General features: G+C 47.7%; 2 protein-coding genes across 6 annotated transcripts in view; both read right to left on the bottom strand.

The window, feature by feature from the left end:
• Ncaph (non-SMC condensin I complex subunit H) overlaps window positions 1-16,005 on the bottom strand; it is a 50,140-nt gene extending 34,135 nt beyond the window's left edge. Inside the window, exons 1-2 of one of the 4 annotated variants that reach the window (XM_047522533.1) lie at window positions 15,875-15,895; window positions 15,606-15,706 (exon numbers count right to left, since the gene is read on the bottom strand). Coding sequence is in view for 1 of the 4 variants with exons in the window: in XM_047522532.1 (XP_047378488.1) it covers window positions 7,542-7,560 (19 nt within the window). In the remaining 3 variants the exon portion in view is untranslated. Of the gene's footprint in view, window positions 1-7,541; window positions 7,615-11,820; window positions 11,936-15,605; window positions 15,707-15,874 lie in introns of those variants that run through there. The other 3 variants (XM_047522534.1, XM_047522535.1, XM_047522532.1) reach the window with 3 other exon arrangements.
• On the bottom strand, window positions 11,943-16,014 carry Itpripl1 (ITPRIP like 1). 2 transcript variants are annotated; one of them, XM_047522537.1, is made up of 3 exons: window positions 15,875-15,913; window positions 15,606-15,706; window positions 11,943-14,882 (listed from the first exon to the last, which is right to left on the bottom strand). In XM_047522537.1, exon 3 carries the CDS (start codon window positions 14,866-14,868, stop codon window positions 13,228-13,230), a length of 1,641 nt encoding a protein of 546 aa, XP_047378493.1. In that variant the 5' UTR covers window positions 14,869-14,882; window positions 15,606-15,706; window positions 15,875-15,913; the 3' UTR covers window positions 11,943-13,227. The 2 variants fall into 2 exon arrangements, with proteins under 2 accessions (XP_047378493.1, XP_047378494.1); XM_047522538.1 differs by lacking the exon at window positions 15,606-15,706 and having other exon boundaries at window positions 15,875-16,014.
• Between the last annotated feature and the right edge of the window lie 890 nt (window positions 16,015-16,904).

The following is a 16,904-nucleotide window of genomic DNA, read 5'->3' as shown; positions in this document are numbered from 1 at the left end:
CCTCCCTCCTGAAATGTAATAGAAGTCTGTGAATAGAGCTGCTTCTTCTCATCTGTTCTGTGAGCATGCTTTATGTGAGAGACCCTGCACGAGGCCTTCAGCAGCACAGATCAGGAATTAAAAAAAAAAAAAAAAAAAAAAAAGAGGAAAAAGTCCCAATGATAGGATGGGTCTAAGATGACGTCAAATAGCCTATAAAATTGTAAGAAGCTGTGGATCAGGGCTCAAAATTTTGAGTGCTAATCTCTGGGCCCACTGGTGTAAAATAAAGCTTGGTTTCTCCTACTTTCCAAGTGCCATTTTGTTTTTGGTGTATTGGCTGGGAAGCGACAACCGTGCTGGATCTGGTCCACCGGTGTAGCCGTGTAGCCGGTGTCCATCCTGCAGTCTGTGGTGCCCCTCAGACCCAATGGGACAGCGCTGCCCGGGATCTCTGGGATCTCTGGGATCTCCTTCACCTGGTAGGCCTGCACCTCTGGAGTGGTTTCGGGCACCCCAGACTCACTGGAGTAGGACAAAACCCCGTGTAGTCTACTGGAAAGGCAAGGCCCGGGACACAGGACCGTACACAGGCCTGACCGTGAGGACAGAAGGGGAGTCTGACCACCTCCCATAGCTGCAGTGAGGGCACCCAGTGTAGGGAACTCTGGAGGAAATGCTTTAACTCTTAAGAGCCCGTGTTGGTGTGAAGGCAGGGAGACAGTGTCTTAACCCTCCCATGGTCACCTGCAGTGGGCCACAGGGACCCCAGCAGGGGAGTCAACAGCACGGGGAACTCCGAAAGGGGGAGACTATGTTTTAAAATTCCTGAGTGTGTGTGTGAGTGTAAAAGTACTTGTGAAAGTTGCTCCATATGTAATTAAGGCCGTGTCATTTTTTAGTCTTTTTCTGAGCTCAAATGTTTTTTTATGATGAATTCATCTTTTCTCCTGAACCAATCAGTGTTGTTTTGTCTAACTGAAATTTATTGCCCTCTGCTTTTCATTCTGCTGTCTTTATTCAGAGGCCAACTCTTCAAGGGATAACTCTCAAATACACTAAAAAAATTAAGTTCATGTGACTTAAAATGATTAGAGTTAAAAATAAATATGTCTCTAAAATCACTAATCCACACTCCCCCCTCCCCCGTGATGAGACAATGAAGGGTCTTTTGTATAAGTTGTTCAAAGTATAATTAATGTCCATTGATTCTAGGATTTTCCTTCCAAAAAAGGATTGACTTAAAATGTTAACTAAACTTGGTGTTCACGGATAACCTAAGTTGAAAAATGGGTAAATCAGATTAAACATAAATGGGATAAACATCAAAAATATGTTGTTTTTTTTTAAATTATTGGTCAATGGAAAGCTTAAGACCGTTGTTTCCGGTCTTCACTAAAAGCAAGATGATGAAGGGTTAAAATTCTACCTTCATGTATGTTCTACATACAAAAATTATTTAAAACAAAAAACAAAAAAACCACTCAGGGCTGGGGATGTAGCTCAGTTGGTAGAGTGCTTGCCTTGCAAACACAAGGCCCTGGGTTCAATCCCCAGCACCGCAAAACAAACAAACAAACAAACAAAAAAACACTCAAAGGATGATAAAATACTGTTGTTTTATTTGGCCCCCAGAATCTGAAAAGTCTGAGGCTCCCACTCCTCCACCTGCCCTGTGTCCTTCACTGTCCAAGCTAAAGAAAACTTCGTATGTACAAAGTCCTGGTTTTCGTGATTCTTTCTTGTTTATCTGTTTTTCATATCTGTTACTACATTTAGGACATGCCCATATTATATTGATCTTACCAGAAGTCTCTTAAAAATCTTAGCTGACTAGGTGACCTATAGGTACGAGCCTATTTAAGAGAAATATGTATCACTGTCATTATCTGGTCTTTAAATGGTTTTCTGGATAATTATACAATCTTACAGTTAAAGTTGGTCTGTCGGGGTAAAATATATGAAAGAGATTCTGTATGTACAGGCATTTATTCAGTTGCATGATTCAGAGTCTGAACAGTCAGGCTCTAAATTAAAGGTGCCAAAAGGCTCTGCCTCTGGTGTGCAAGGATAACAGGACATTTAAAAAAAAAAAAGTTTTAAGTCTTTGAAACCCAGTGCTGGTGCTCCCAGTATCATTTCTCAGCCTGACCCAAGCAGCCACAGATCCTCTCACTATGGTCAAGGACAACCCTCCCCCCCAAAAAAAGGCAAAATAATTGCGTGGGCCATAGAAAAAATGGCCAGAGAAGCTGGCCTCTCCCCTGCCTTCCAGTCCCTTTTCCCCTGGGGGACAGAAAGTGCTGACCACAAAGGATATGGCAATAGGTTTCAGCACGGTTTATGACCTGGGGACAGGAATAACCTCCCCTTTTAGGATCTGATAGGACACCCCCATTTGGCCAGGGGACATCTGTCACTAGGACAAAGCAATTCTTGCTAAGTATCCCATCAAACTAAAAGCCTGGGGAAACTGGCAGAATAAGTAACTGTATACAGAAAAGAAAGGCAGGAACTAAGGCCAAAGGTGTGTTTTGTAGGCAACTTCTGCAAAGGGATCTTAAAGGAAGCCTTAGAAAAAGTTCCAAAAGGAGCCTCTGGGTACAATTGACAGTGAAGAACTCACTTAAAGTTGATGACATTATGATGAAGACAAGAGAGACAGATCAGGCTCAAAACTATCCTGTGCTCCAACCCTTTGACTGCAACCTGGGAGAAAAAGGTTAAGAAAGTTTTTGTATGTACTGGATTGTCCCATCCCTCTCCTGGGATAAAATTTGTTATGTAAATTAAATACATAGATAACATTCATAAGGATTGTTTCAAAACATAAATTTTAAAATGGGTCTGAAACTAAAAAAAGATTTTTAAAAAGTTATAGGTATGGAAACACATTAGAAGGTAAAAGAAATGTTCCTAAATGAAAAAGTATTTTGTCTGATAAAGTAATATTCTTGTGCTAAAGTCCAGGATGAGGACAGAACTAAGGATGTAAGCAAGTTGCAAATGTCTAAGTCAGTTGCAGAAGGTTTGCAGAAGGTAAATCTCAAAAAGTTTGTGTTTGTGATTAAATTGGCCTTAATTAGCACAATCAGTTATTTGAACTTTAATACGCTGATATGAAACAGTCTAAAACATTAGTTTTAGAAACCTAAGTCTTAAAGGAATTAGGGTTTGTACCCCCTTTTTTTTATTGTAAACAAATAGGATACATGTTGATTCTCCGTTTGTACATGGAGTAAAGGCATACCATTTGTGTATCACACATTTACATAGGGTAATGTTGTTTGATTCATTCTGTTATTTTTCCCTCCCCCCAACCCCTCCCCCCCTCTTTTTCCTCTATACAGTTGTACCTGTTTTAAAGTCTTTAATGATTACTTTGTAACTGGTTAAGCAAACAGCAGTTATTTAGAGTATAACAATATAGCTGACACCCAAAACATGACTAGGTATATGTATGCATCTGAAAACTGTATCAGTCTAGGCCTTGTCTAAGTGCTAGGTAAAAGCTGGGGTTGTAGCTCAGTGGTTGCTTAGCAAGTGTGAGGCACTGGGTTTGATTCTCAGCACCACATATAAATAAAGAAATAAAAGAAAGGTCCATCAACATCTAAGAAGTTTATAAAATGAAAGTTTATGTCAGTTTATGGGCAAGATAACCAATAAGTGCTCTCTTTTGTATATGGCCATAGAAGGGCCACAATGTCATTTGAAGAACTCTTATATCTGTTTACTAGTTTGACTAAGTCAGTTTCTAATCATTAACACTGTTTCCTAAATGTTTAAGAGATTTAAGGCTATCCTTTGATTTTTTTGTTAACCCATGCAGCCCTATGATTATTGTTACCATACACTCTAGATTCTAAATTGTATTTTAAAATTAAACTTAGTTAAATGTAAAACTTAGGAGAGCACTTTGACAGGTTGGTGTTCTCCAAACCAAAATTATCTGTAGCAAAAGTCTCAGATTTGTATAAAAATAACAAATTTGGTTGGTATTTGTTTATGTCATTTTATGTTTTATAGTCGGATAAGGAAACCTGTAGTCAATAAGTTATATATATAATTTTGTGTTACTCTTTGCACTGGAATTAAAATTTAAATGCTTTTTTTTTTTTTTTTTTTTTTTTCCAGTGCTGGGGATTGAACCCAGGGCCTTGTGCTTGCCTCTACCAACTGAGGTATATCCCCAACCTGTAAATGCATTTTTATTCCATGTTAGGATAACCACTCAAGTTCATTTAAAGTTAAGTTCAAAATACAGATTTTTGTTATAAGGATTACTTTGAACTTAATATAAAAAGAAAATGTAATATATTTTAGGTATAATTAGGTATAATATATACCTAATTAAAAGTTTAGGATTACAAAATTATGTTTTTGTGGTTCATAGATATAAAAGAAACTAAATATGTTTTTACTCTTGTTAATTTCATTTTATATTTTATTTTAAACTTTATAACTATTATCTGTTAGTGCTTTACAGAAGCATAGCTTCTAATATAATAACAGTTAATTAAAGATAATGAGTCATAAGCTATAGGCTAGACAAAATATAAAACTGATTTCCAGTATAATACTGACCCCAATTAAATGGAAAGGGCAAATAACTAAAATTATAGACATTAAAGTTAAAACTCAGTACTCCTAATTTAAGACTGGTAAAACCGTCCTGCTGGATGATTAAAACCAAAACTTAGAAACTAAAGATAAAAAGGGCCAAGGAAAATAGCCAGTATTTGACTCTCACCCTCTGAGGTCAGTTCAAACCCAGGAAACAACAGGGACTTCTCTAAGAACTTTACAACTCTGGGCCACATGACCTCCCAATCAGAGAGATCAATGGGACCCTAGATAATAGGAAGTAAACCAGTGTACATTCTGCAAAGAGGAAGGTCACTGGGAAGGGAAATGATTCCCTAATGCTTCCAAGGAAAGTCATATGTGACCAGCAAGACCTTGACCTATCCTAGCAGATGGCACTACAGAAGCTAAGAGGCTTTTCACAAGTTCCCCAGAGGAATTTCACCTGATTCTTAACGGTAGATAGGGACAAGGTTAATTTTGATCAAGTTGATCTTAAACACCTGGCAGGAGAGTTACAAAGCACAGCCACTCAAGGGCCAACATCCATAGCTAAGGTGGCACAATTGATAGCAAAGAGGTTAGAGATCACCAGGAAGTTACAACTGTGTCAGGAAACCCACCTACACTGGATCAGGTGTTGCCAGTTGCTCTGTTAATAGTTAAGTCTAGCCCTATTAGGCAGACAGGATTCTCCCCTTATGAGATTTTCTGTGGGCATACTCCTGTCATATAAGAGGTATATAAAAGATCTAAAAGGTATATAAAAGATGAAAAAGCATCAAGCCCATTCTTTAAACCAGGAGATGCTAATTTTTTTTTTTAATAATAATAATAAAGTCAAGTCCAATTCCTAAAACTTCTTTTGAAGGGGTTCTTTCACTGTCTTTTTAACCAGCCCTAATGTGGTATAGATAGACAAGGTGGCTGCTTGGATTCATCACAGCAGGGTAAAAGTTAGCCTCTGATGGTTGGGAGTACATTCCTGATCCAACTGCACCTGGCAAGTTGAACATCCAAAATAAACAAGCTACACCCTGAGAGCCCCCAAGGACAACAGCCCTGCTTTAGTCACTCCGGAAGCTGACTAATCTACGCACAGCAGAAATTTAAGGAACTGACTGCTTCCTGGGATAAATGGACTACTTTTATTTTCTGTATTGGTCTATTTTACTGTCATGCTCCTCCTGGCACTTCTGCATCCTTAACATGCTAACCTGATTGGTCTCCTGCGTAGGGGCCATGAAATTCCAAATGGTCTTCTGGAGTTACCAGTGGATTAACTTGGAGGACATGTACAGGGGTGATGCCCTTAAGAGAGTTTAAAAGGGCATCAAAGGTGGGAAAATGTGATGGCAAAACCAGACCTGGTTGTGAAATGAAATTACAAAAACCTTATGGGAAGAGTCCAATGCCTGGGGAAGGGGTCAGTTCCCCTTCCCTCTCTCAGCCTTTCTCCAGGAAGCCTAATCAACCATGGGCTCCTACCTTCTGCATTGTCAATAACTGCCCCAAGAGTCTGACTCCTCCCTCCTGAAATGTAATAGAAGTCTGTGAATAGAGCTGCTTCTTCTCATCTGTGAGCATGCTTTATGTGAGAGACCCTGCACGAGGCCTTCAGCAGCACAGATCAGGAATTAAAAAAAAAAGAGGAAAAAGTCCCAATGATAGGATGGGTCTAAGATGACGTCAAATAGCCTGTAAATATTGTAAGAAGCTGTGGATCAGGGCTCAGAATTTTGAGTGCTAATCTCTGGGCCCACAGGTGTAAAATAAAGCTTGGTTTCTCCTATTTTCCAAGTGCCATCTTGTTTCCACAACACTACCAGGTCCTGCCCACCTGTTCAACCTCATTCACTAAATTTAATCACGATGTTTTAGTTAGCCTAGCGAAAGCCAGGCTCATTCCTTCCTGTCCATTTTTGCACATGCTTCTGCCTGGAATAATTTCTTGAGGGGTTGTGGGTGTGGCTCAGTGGCAGAGAGCTTGCCTGCTTGCTTAGCGTCCAGGAGGCCCTAGGTTCAAGTCCAGCACCGCAAAATAAAAATTTTAATAAAGGGCTGGGGTTGTGGCTCAGTGGTAGAGCACTTCTGCCTAGCATGTGTGAGGCACTGGGTTCGATCCTCAGCACCACATAAAAATAAAGGTATTGTGTCCACCTACAACTAAAAAATATTTAAAGAGAACAACCTCTGAAGCTGTATGTGCAACATAAAATTTTTTCAAAAAAATTTTTAAAAACCTTCCCTAATCTACAGAAACCCCCCACTGTGCTAATTATTCCAGGCAGAAGCATGTGCAAACATGGACAGGAAGGAATGAGCCTGGCTTTCGCTAGGCTAACTAAAACATCGTGATTAAATTTAGTGAATGAGGTTGAACAGGTGGGCAAGACCTGGTAGTGTTGTGGAAACAAGATGGCACTCGGAAAATAGGAGAAACCAAGCTTTATTTTACACCAGTGGGCCCAGAACCTCATCTGTAACTGCTTCATGTATTGTTTGTCTCCCCAAATAGAAAACAGGATCCAAGTCGTCAGGGAGCTCATCTGCTGTGTCCCTCATTCCTGCACCCGACAGAGGTCTGGCGCAAAGGGTGCGGTCAATACTTTCGAACGAATTCAAAAACAAAGGCATGTACACTCGGTATAGAGCCGTAATTACAAGGCTTCCACCAGAAACTAACGTCTAGTCCAGGGACACCTTTTTAAAGAAAACACACCGAGCGTGGGGCAGGAGCCCTGGGGGGGAGCAGCTGGGCTGCCCGCGCGCGGCCCCGACTCCGGCCAAGCCGCGTTCTAATTGGCCGAGCGCGCCGGCCGCCCTCCCCTCCCCGCGCCCGCCTCTGCCGAAGCCCGCGGGCCGAGAACCGGGCTGAGCGGATCCACACTCCAGGGACCGCCCGCCGCCTGCCCACCCGGACCGCCGCTCCACGCCGGCCCTGTCCGCCGCGCTTCCCGCCAGCCAGGCCTCACCTGTGCCTGGAGGTCCCATCTCGCCTACGGCGTCTCCGGAACTAGGTTTAAATCGCGCGCGCCGGGACGCCGAGCGCCGTAACGGCCCTTGACGTCACTTGTGGGCGGGGCAGGCGCCGCGCCTGCGCAGAGCGCGTCTGTCATCTGCGGAAAAGTGTCCTCAGCCTACGCGGGAGTCGGGTGGCCTGGGTCGGCAGCCCATGGCCCGCGCCCTGTGAGTGGACGTCAGGGGGTCCGAAGGAGAGCCTGCTCCTTCCCAGCGCTGGCTCGGAACTGGGTGCCGGGAACCAGAGTCGAGCAGGGCGGACGAGGGCTTGCTCCCGTGGAATGTACTTTGTGATGGGGAGGGAGACGGCAGGGAGTGAGGTCCGGTCCCCTTGGAGACCAGTGCTGAGGCCAGCAAAACCGAGGAGGTAGAAAGGGATGGACCATGTGTGGGACCGAAGTGAGAGGGATCCGACCAGGCGCGTGCAAAATGTGTGTGTATTAAGTGAAGGCCATCGTTTTAATTCAGATTCTTACCACAAGCTTCCTGGAAACCATCATCCGGCACCACCACCCCCACGAAAAGATTGGAGGGCTTGAGTGTAGCTCAGTGGTACAGCACGTGCCTAATTAGCATGCAAGGCTTTAGATTCAATCCCCAGCCCCGGGCAAGGGGCGGGGGCAGAGTTGGAAAGTGAATGGAGCTTAGTGTAAAATGCCACGTGTCTATTGAGCTTCATCGAATCCCAAGAATGGTATTATAGGAGGAAAGACAGGGCAATTTCCTCAAATATCCATAGAACACCCTATAACTTTGGGGCTGGTGGGGTGGGGAGGGGAGTGTGCTGGGGATTAAACCCAGGTGTGCTTTACCACTGAGCTACATCTCCGGTTCTTTTTATTTATTGAGACAGGGCCTCACCAAGTTGCCAAGGCTGGACTCAAACTTGCCATCCTCCTGCCTCAACCTCCCCAGGATTATACCTGGACACCTGGCCTATAATTTCTTGAAACTCACACATTTGGTGTATTTTAGTATGTTTCTCTTCAAGGCTGCTGTTGGCAGCAATTCAGAGTGCAACAATTCTTGATGTGAGTGCCCCTTGCCTTCACTGTAGAACTGTTGAGCATCCCTGACACCATTTGCCATCCGTGCCTCTCAGTCATCTTGGCAACAAAAAGGACTGCACTTTGTCAAAAGTCACTTTTTAAAACTATTTGGTTTTTATATGACTGCTCTTCCAGTGACCACTTTCAACTGTAGGCAGTATGAGATACAGCAAAGAAAAATCGACAGTGTTCTTCACCTAGTGAGTGCTACCTCCAGCCACCCAAGAGCCACAGTCAGCACCCAAGAGTCGTCCTGGATGTCACACTCTTTCCACACAATTCATTATCCAGCTTTCGCCTCCTATAAATCTCTTTCAATGCTGGCCTTTCTCCTTTTCACCCATATTGACCTTGCTGCCCTGCTCTGGCCTCCTCATTGGGCCCAGAATGGTATTTGCCAAGTGTAAATCTGATCTGTCACTCCCATTTGTCCCCCACCACTTCCAGAAGTCTAAAACCCTTGAAAGGGTCCATTGTCCTGGAAACTTCTGAAGGGGCCTGCAGGCCCTGCGGGTTCTGGCCCCCGTGGCCTCTCAGCCACATCTTGAACCTTGCCTTCCTTGCTCCCTGCTCTGCAGCCAACCGGGCCTTCTTTCAGACTGCCCTCCCCCTGCCTGCCCAGCCTCAGGCCTCGGGCCTCTGTACAGGCATTCTCCGCTCAACATCCTCACCCTCACCCTCACCCACTTAGCTGTTAGGTTTCAGCTCCTGTCACTTTCTTAGGGAGGCCTTCCCTGAAACACTCAAGTCTCCTTACCTGAAGCTTCAAGACAATTGTACACATTGCAGTTTTCCCTGTGCTGGGGTGACTTTCATGTCTGTCCCCTCCATAGACTGTCAACTCCATGGGGACAAAGTTGTCTTTGCTCACGTTTGTTTTCCCAGGGCTTGATGCTAGCCTGAACCAGCAAGTATTTAAATATGTATTGAATGAGCCAAATGGGACAAGTGTAAATCCTGGGTGGAGGCCTTGGGTTCAACCCCTGGATATGGGGGCCATCCTGGGTTGGACATGCGAACCTCTCTGGGCTTCATTTTCTTCCCCGTCTATAAAGTGGGGATGACAATACCCCCTTTTGCTGGATTTTATGAAGAATTAGGTAATAGGTTCAACTCTCTCTGGGCACGTAGGCTCAGTATACACTAGGGTCCCTGTCATCTCCTTTGCATGACTGGTTCTCTCTGCTGAGCACACTTGAGGAGAGTGGCAGTAGTTGTCATCTTCAGAATGCCATATGTGCACTAAGACAGTCAGGGTTGGAGGGTGGTTGGTGGCACTGAAGAACTGGCTTGGAGTTCTGGCAGAGGCAAGTTCTTGGTAGCCCATTAGGTGAGGCTGAGGCTGCTCTTGGTGATAATGGAGCCTCTGAAGCTGACTGCTTGGGGCTGGGTGCATGGGGCAGAGCCAGCTTCATCCCAGGTCTCTGGGGCAGACACACCCGAGGCAGGCAGGTCTTTCTTCCTGCTCTGAATGCTGTCTTTGTTTTGGAGTTAGGGCTATGGAAGGTGCCAAAAGATTGCGAGATTTATCAGTTGTGTGCAAAGCTCAGTTCCTCTGTATAAAAGTGGCAGGTCCCTCCCCCCACTCCCAGGCTGCCAGGAAAGCTATGCTGGCACCAAACCTCTCCCCCATGTGCCCCTCTCTGAGATCCCCAAAATACAAGGACAACAGCCTCAGTTTAGGTGAGGAACAGTCCAGGAACTGGCTGCCTGAACAAGCCACCTTTTGGCTTCACATTTGCCATAACCAGCTGGGCACTGTGGCACACACCTGTAACCCAGCTACTGGGGAGGATGAGGCAAAAGGATCCCAAGTTGGAGGCCAACCTCGGCAACTTACTGTGACCCTGCCTCAAAAAGTAAAAAGGGCTAATGATGTAACTCAGGGGTAGAGGGCCCCTGAGTTCAATCCCCCCATACTGGAAAAAAGTTTGCCCTGCCTTTCCAGCCTGCAGCTGACTTGCAAGGTAGTTCCTGATTTAAACCATCAAGCCACTGGGACACGAAGCACGTAGAGGGCAAATAGCTTTGCATTCACTTTGGCCTCTGTGCAAATGCCTTTAATTTTTGTATGCAATATGAAACTCTGACCTCCTAAAGACTGGGCTAAGAATCAACAATTTCTATCTTCTAGAATTTACAAACAGTAACATACCTCCCTTTATCTTAAAGTTAACATGGTGCTTTTTGGCTTTTCAAAGCACTTTAACCCCTAATCCTTGTTTCATTCCCAAAACCACGCTGAAAGGTTGCCGGGACAAGTACGTTCGATACTCTGCCACCTCCGAGCTATGCGACCACGGGAAAGTTGCATGCCTCAGTTTCCTCATGTGTAAAACAGAGGGGTAAAGGACCTGCTTAGTGGGGTTCTAACGTGAGGATTAAATGAATTACCAGATGTAAAGCAGACAGTGCCCAGACCACTGGCAATGCTCAGAGCCAACACTCCCACTGCTAGAAATGCTGTTGTACCCTGGGGCTGCCAGGTTTTGTTAGGAAACTTAGCTTCCTAACTATCTGGAGAGGTTTCCCCTTTAATTGTGGAAGTATTCCCAGAGCACTACAGGTCTGTTCTTTCCATTACTACTTGTTTGTTTTTGTTTTTTTTCTCATGTACTCTTTCTTGTACCTTCTGCCCCACCCAAGCTTTGCTGACTGATCCCTTTGTAATTGTCTGCTCACTCATAACTTCATGTTTTCTTTCTTGTCTCCTATTAGACTAGAACCAACCACATAGACCTAAAGACCATACCACCTTCTCCCTACCTGGGTAGACTTCGAGTGCCTATGTTGTTTGTAGCCACTAAGATCTTTTAATTTGGTTGATATTTTGGTTTGGGCACCATGAGAATTAATAACCTAGTTGTTCCTTACCATTTGAATTACTCTTTCCTGGCTACTGGCCATGCCACTGGGAAACCACAGGGCAGACTGGTTTAAGGTATGTTGAGAAATACCAGGATGTACCATGGAGCTGTCAGTAATGTGAACTTCTTGGGAACAGACATGTGAGAATGCTGATTGGCTGAGTGTATTATTAGAGATTCCAGTTTATACAGAAAATAGCCTCATTATTAATTTGTAACTAAAACATCAGCAAAGTTTTTTCTCAACAAAAAATATACAGGTGTTTTTAAAATGCCAAAATCCCACTGACATAGAATCAGCCATCACTTCATCTCACCTTGAAAGCAGTTCCTGGCAGGTGTCGGCACATATTATGGGAGCATAGTAGCTTCTGCTGTGCAGCAGGAATCCAAAATATTGACTGATATCAGTTTCTGGGACATTTATTTTTGCTGGGGGGAAAGGTATGGATGTCACAACAGAAGTCCTAAGAGCTAGCATCTCGCCCCCTCCCAAGGCCAAGTTGAATGTGGGGCCAGGTTCCCTTCCCAACAGATCTTCCCTGGCAGCACTGTGTAGGAAAAGCATTAATATTTCCAAAACAACCACACCCACCACTATTTCTTAACGTTCCTCCTCAGGATGCTCAGCGTTTTGAAAGCAGGGGAAAATACACTAACCATATCTCTTAGAATCAGGATTCTGTTGGAGTTGAACTGCTTCACAGTCCCTTCCTGTCCAACCCTGGCAGAGGGCCTGGATTGTAATACCCCCCCTTTTCAAAAACCACAAACATACTTCAAGTAATCCCTTTGTCATCTTTGAAGAAAACACAAAGGCATGAACAGAAAATTCCAGCTACACATGGTAGCGAAACCTTTCCATATAACACACAGTGGCTCCTCCTCAGGAGCAAAGTAATTGATAATTACAGAGCCCCCAGAAAGATTGTCCTCGATCTTTATAATGTCCCTGAAAGGCTTTATAATGTTGCTTCCAGGCCCTGGAAAGATCATCAAATGTTGACTCTTTCATTAACTATAGGAAATACATTATCTCAGTTATGGCACAGGTCACCATTGACTTCATATTTATGAATCAAGGTTAAAATGATTTGGGCAGTACTGGAGGTTTTTCTCAGTTTGTAAAACAACTATAATGTCATGAAAATAGGGTATTTAAGAAAATGGGAAAGCATGTTGGTTGTATTTTCAACACAGTAAAGTTCTGAAAAATTAGATCCTAAAGTATGAGAAGCTGCCATCACAGTATTTGGGATAAGGTGGAGTGCCATCCCCTGGGTGGGAATTGAGCTAACAATTCAATAGGGACCCCAGTTCACAAGGAACATGTGGGAGCCATTCACAAAAAGGAGGAAGCTGGAATGGAGGTATTCTCTGGTTCTCTTTTGCTTCCAGTGTTGATACAAAAACACAATTTCACAGGATCTTAGCTTCTTAGCAGCAAGATCCTCCTGTAACATCCATTTCCCTGGACCTTCTCTGGGTCGTGACGAAAGCTAAGTCAGAAGACCTCAGCCCACCCTGGATTAGGCCCTGCAGGCTGTGTCCGTCCTCATGGACTCATGCATTTGGCAGAGTGTCTTACTCTATCACAACCCCACCGGCAAGGTGAAGGTCGCATATATACCACTCATAAACGTAGAAAAGTAAACTCTTGCAGCCTGAGGAATTAGAAGTACCTTCTTCCGTTTTTGTGGGTTATTTTTTTAATGGCCTTTCCATTAAGGTGCCCCAGCCAGTGGGGCACGGGGCAGAGTTTTCAGCTGGGTCAGAAGGCTGTGGAACTCCCCCACTGCCTGTGTGTGCGCCATGGGGTTCAGCACCAGGTGCTGGAAGAGATTGACGGGCTCGGCATTCCGAAATGTCTTTGGGATCGGGATGGTCAGGGGCAGGAAGTTGTTACCAATGAGGAAATGATGGAGGGACCTTTGCTGGAGGCCACGGCCCAAGAACCAGAGAAGGTCCTGGAGCCTCTGCGACAGCATGTTGTGCTGCCAGTCTGTCAGGGGCAGCCGCAGCAGCAGGTGCATGAGAGCCGTTTTGAAGTGGTAGGGGGTGAGGACGGGGCGGGTTGCCCCGGGGGGTAAGCTCTGGTGGTCCTGGAGACTCAAAATGATCTGTAGGCACTTGAGGTGACAGGTGTTCTCAGGGGCAAAGCGCCCTACCAGCTTCAGGAACAAGTGCTCACAGGCTGCAAAGGACTCGGGCCAGTCCACACTGGTGAGCTGTTCCTGCTCAGGGGCCTGACTCACCAGGTAGACCAAGGTGTCTTCCCGCTGCACCCCCAGGACCAAGCTGATTGACAGAAAGCGGCCCGAGCGGTAATCCAGCCTGAGCTTACAGGAGGTGGTGGACGATGGCAGACTGAGCTTAAAGTCATACTTGTGGGCCACCAGGGCCCAGGCATTGCCCACCATATTCCGGAACCACTGCACAGTCTTGCACACGTCCAGGTGGCAGCCGGTGCAGAGAGCTGCCTTGATGGAGCTGCCACTCTTGCCCAGGGCCACTGAGGGATCCCTGTGGTGCACCAGGCATAGCACATCCCCCAGGAGCTTCTCACGCTTGCACACGCATTCGGACTCCACCAGCACAGAGCCACAGCGGCGGCCCAGGGCTGGGTCCCTCATCTCCAGGACGAACATGGCACCCTCCGGGGGAACGATGGGCACGAGGATGTCGAATTTCTGGGTTTCATGGAGGGTCCCCCACTTCTCAAAGGCAGCTCCAATGCCCAGGCAGTCCTCCAGCTGTGGGTGAGCCTCCCGGCGGCTGAGGACCCGACAGGCCTCAATGAGATCATCCACAAAGCTCTCCACGAACTCACAGGTGCAGGGCAGGTCCCGGATGGCGTTCTGGATGTAGTGTTTGTAGAAGGACTCCAGGGCGTCCTGGGTGGGGAAGTCGGAGAGCCAGTTGTAAGAAGTGACAGGCACAACGCGCACCTCCTCTTCCTCCTCGTCGCTGCTCGACTCAAAGGCCGGTTCATGCTGCATGTTCTGTCGCAGGAGCTCAAAGATGAGGAAAAGGCAAAAGAGGCCAGCATTCCACAGGTTTCCCAGCAGCCAGCCCAGGGGACCCTCCTGGTCATCGGCCTGGAAGGGCCACCCCACATTTTTCTTCCCCAGCACTAACTGGTCACCGGACGTGTCTCCTCTCCAGAAACTCTCTGCCCTCTGCTTCTGCTCAGCCGCTCGCTTTCTGTCTTCAAACTCTCTCTCTAACTGCCGCATCTCCTCGCCCAGCCGCTTTTCCATCTGCCGACTCCTGGCTAGTGTGTCCAGGTCCATCCGGTCACTGACCATCAGGGGGTGGTGTACAATATACATCACTGCCAAGAACAGCAGGCTTATCACAGCCATGGAGGCCTCTGCATCTGGAGAAGCAGGAGGACGGGAGTCAGAGGTGATCTTCCAGAGGCATCTCTCCAGCGCTTACTCCCCAGAGCCCTGGGAACCCCAAATCCTGGAAATCAACAACTCAGGAGGAACAAATCTCATGGAGCTGGGCTTGGACAGAGCAAGGGTGGTCTGCCTGGGAAGAGGTTTGGGAGAAAAGGGGACAGCAGGATGTGCCACTCAGTCTCTCTGCTGCTTTCCTTCCACATGATGTGGGTGTATTTAGGCTTCCGGAGGGCGGACAAGGGACTGTTTCATTCCAATGTAGGATGGGGAGGGGGACCCTTGCGGTGGGGTGGCCTCACCCAACTCATCAGTCCACCTTGGGCACCAGAGATGCCCTGCTGATCCTAGAGGCTCCTTCCACAGACAGGGCACTGAGTCTGCGGCCACACCTTTCCTCTCACAGCCTGAGGCCCAGCTGCCGCATCTCATTTCCTCTGTGACTGCACAATGCTCATGATGCTCACCCTGTGTCATCGGACCTCACAGCCTCACCCCTTGGCCCAGTGGGCACCTGGGAGGCACAGAGCTACCGCTGAGCCCTCTGAGGGCCCCAGCGGCTGCCGGATACCCCATCAGTCCAGTTCCACTGCTCAGCCCGGAAGCCGCCTGCTCAAGGCCCTGGGAGCCAGCCTGGTGGGTTCCTCTCCTCTCCACCCACCACACAAGCCCCAAAGCGCACAAGCCACAGGGCTTACCAGATTCATGAAGAACTGTGCCCGGGGACGCTGGAGCCAGGTGAGGGGCTCTCTGCCCTTTGGAACCTGGCCTGGCTGTGTCGCCGCCCTCTCCAGGAGCACTGTAAAATGTACACGTTATCTGGGGCTCTGACCCAACGTGGAGCCCTTCCACCATCGATAACTCTCCAAAAGCCTCGCCCAAGAACCGTCCGCTCATCTACCCATCCAGACTAAACCAAGGACCATCCCTGCTCTGGGTCTCCGGGACCTGGGGCCAGGTTACTCACCGTCGTCGGCGCTAGCAGGATCACGATCTTAAAGGGATAGAGCGGCCTGACCGCCCCTGCCTGCCTCCCGGTGGGGTGTGCACTCCCGAGTCATCTCCCGGCCCGCGCACCGGCGTGGCCCTGCTCCCGGCTCCCGGGACACCGACCATGCCTGTCCGAGCGCCCGCCGGTCTGCGCGCCGCGGGCCCGGGCCACCCCAGCCATGCGGAGCGGGCTCCGAGGGCGCCGGCCCGCCGCGGCCGCTCCCGCCGCCCGGCTCCGCCCCGCCCCGCCCCGCCCCGCCCCGCCCCGCCCCGCCCCGCCCCGGCCAGCCCAGCCCAGCCCCGCCCCGCGAGCGTCTCCCCGCCCAGACCCGGCGGCCCCGCTCCCTGGACCTCGCTGGCGCGCGAGCGCTCTCCGCAAGGCTCCAGGGGTGGGGTGCGAGCGGGGTTGCGAGCGGAGAGTCCGCGGCTCCGCCTCCCTAGGGGCGCAGGGGCCTGGCGCCGCTGTCAGCCTCGCTCCGCTCAGTCGGCGGAGATCCTACTTGCTGGGTTTAGGTGTGAGGAGGGTGGTGGCAGAGCCGGAGGTGGACAGGGAGCCCCTCGCTCCGGGCGGGCTCTGAGTAGAACGGAAGGTAAAGTGGTCCCGGCTCCCGCGCCGACGCAGGTGTCTTTCCTCGTCCAAAGTGGCTCTCGAGGAGGAACCGGAGAGCACCAGTCTGGTCCTTTCATGAGAGGCACTTTGAAGCGTGCCACTCTAGCCACCTTGGAGATTAAGTCTGTAATCCCAGGTACTCCGAAGCTGAGGCAGGAGGATCACAAGTATGAGGCCAGCAACTTAGCGAGACCCTCTCTTAAAATTAAGAAAAAAAGTATGCATGTACAAATACGTAACAGCAAATTACACATCATATACAACTATAGTGCACGAATAAAAACATGGAACTTTTTTTTTTTTTTTTTTTTTTTTGTGGTGCTGGGGATTGAACCCAGGGCCTTGTGCTTGCAATGCAAGCACTCTACCAACTGAGCTATCTCCCCAACCCTGGAAC

The sequence above is a fragment of the Sciurus carolinensis genome, chromosome 13, assembly GCF_902686445.1.
Source record: "Sciurus carolinensis chromosome 13, mSciCar1.2, whole genome shotgun sequence".
Taxonomy (NCBI): domain Eukaryota; kingdom Metazoa; phylum Chordata; class Mammalia; order Rodentia; family Sciuridae; genus Sciurus; species Sciurus carolinensis.
Note: the sequence above shows the minus strand (reverse complement) of the source record. Positions and strands in the feature narration are given on the sequence as shown.

Excerpts from the sequence above, each read along its gene's own strand:
- Itpripl1 (XM_047522538.1), bottom strand. The coding sequence starts at position 14,868 with ATGGCTGTGATAAGCCTGCTGTTCTTGGCAGTGATGTATATTGTACAC.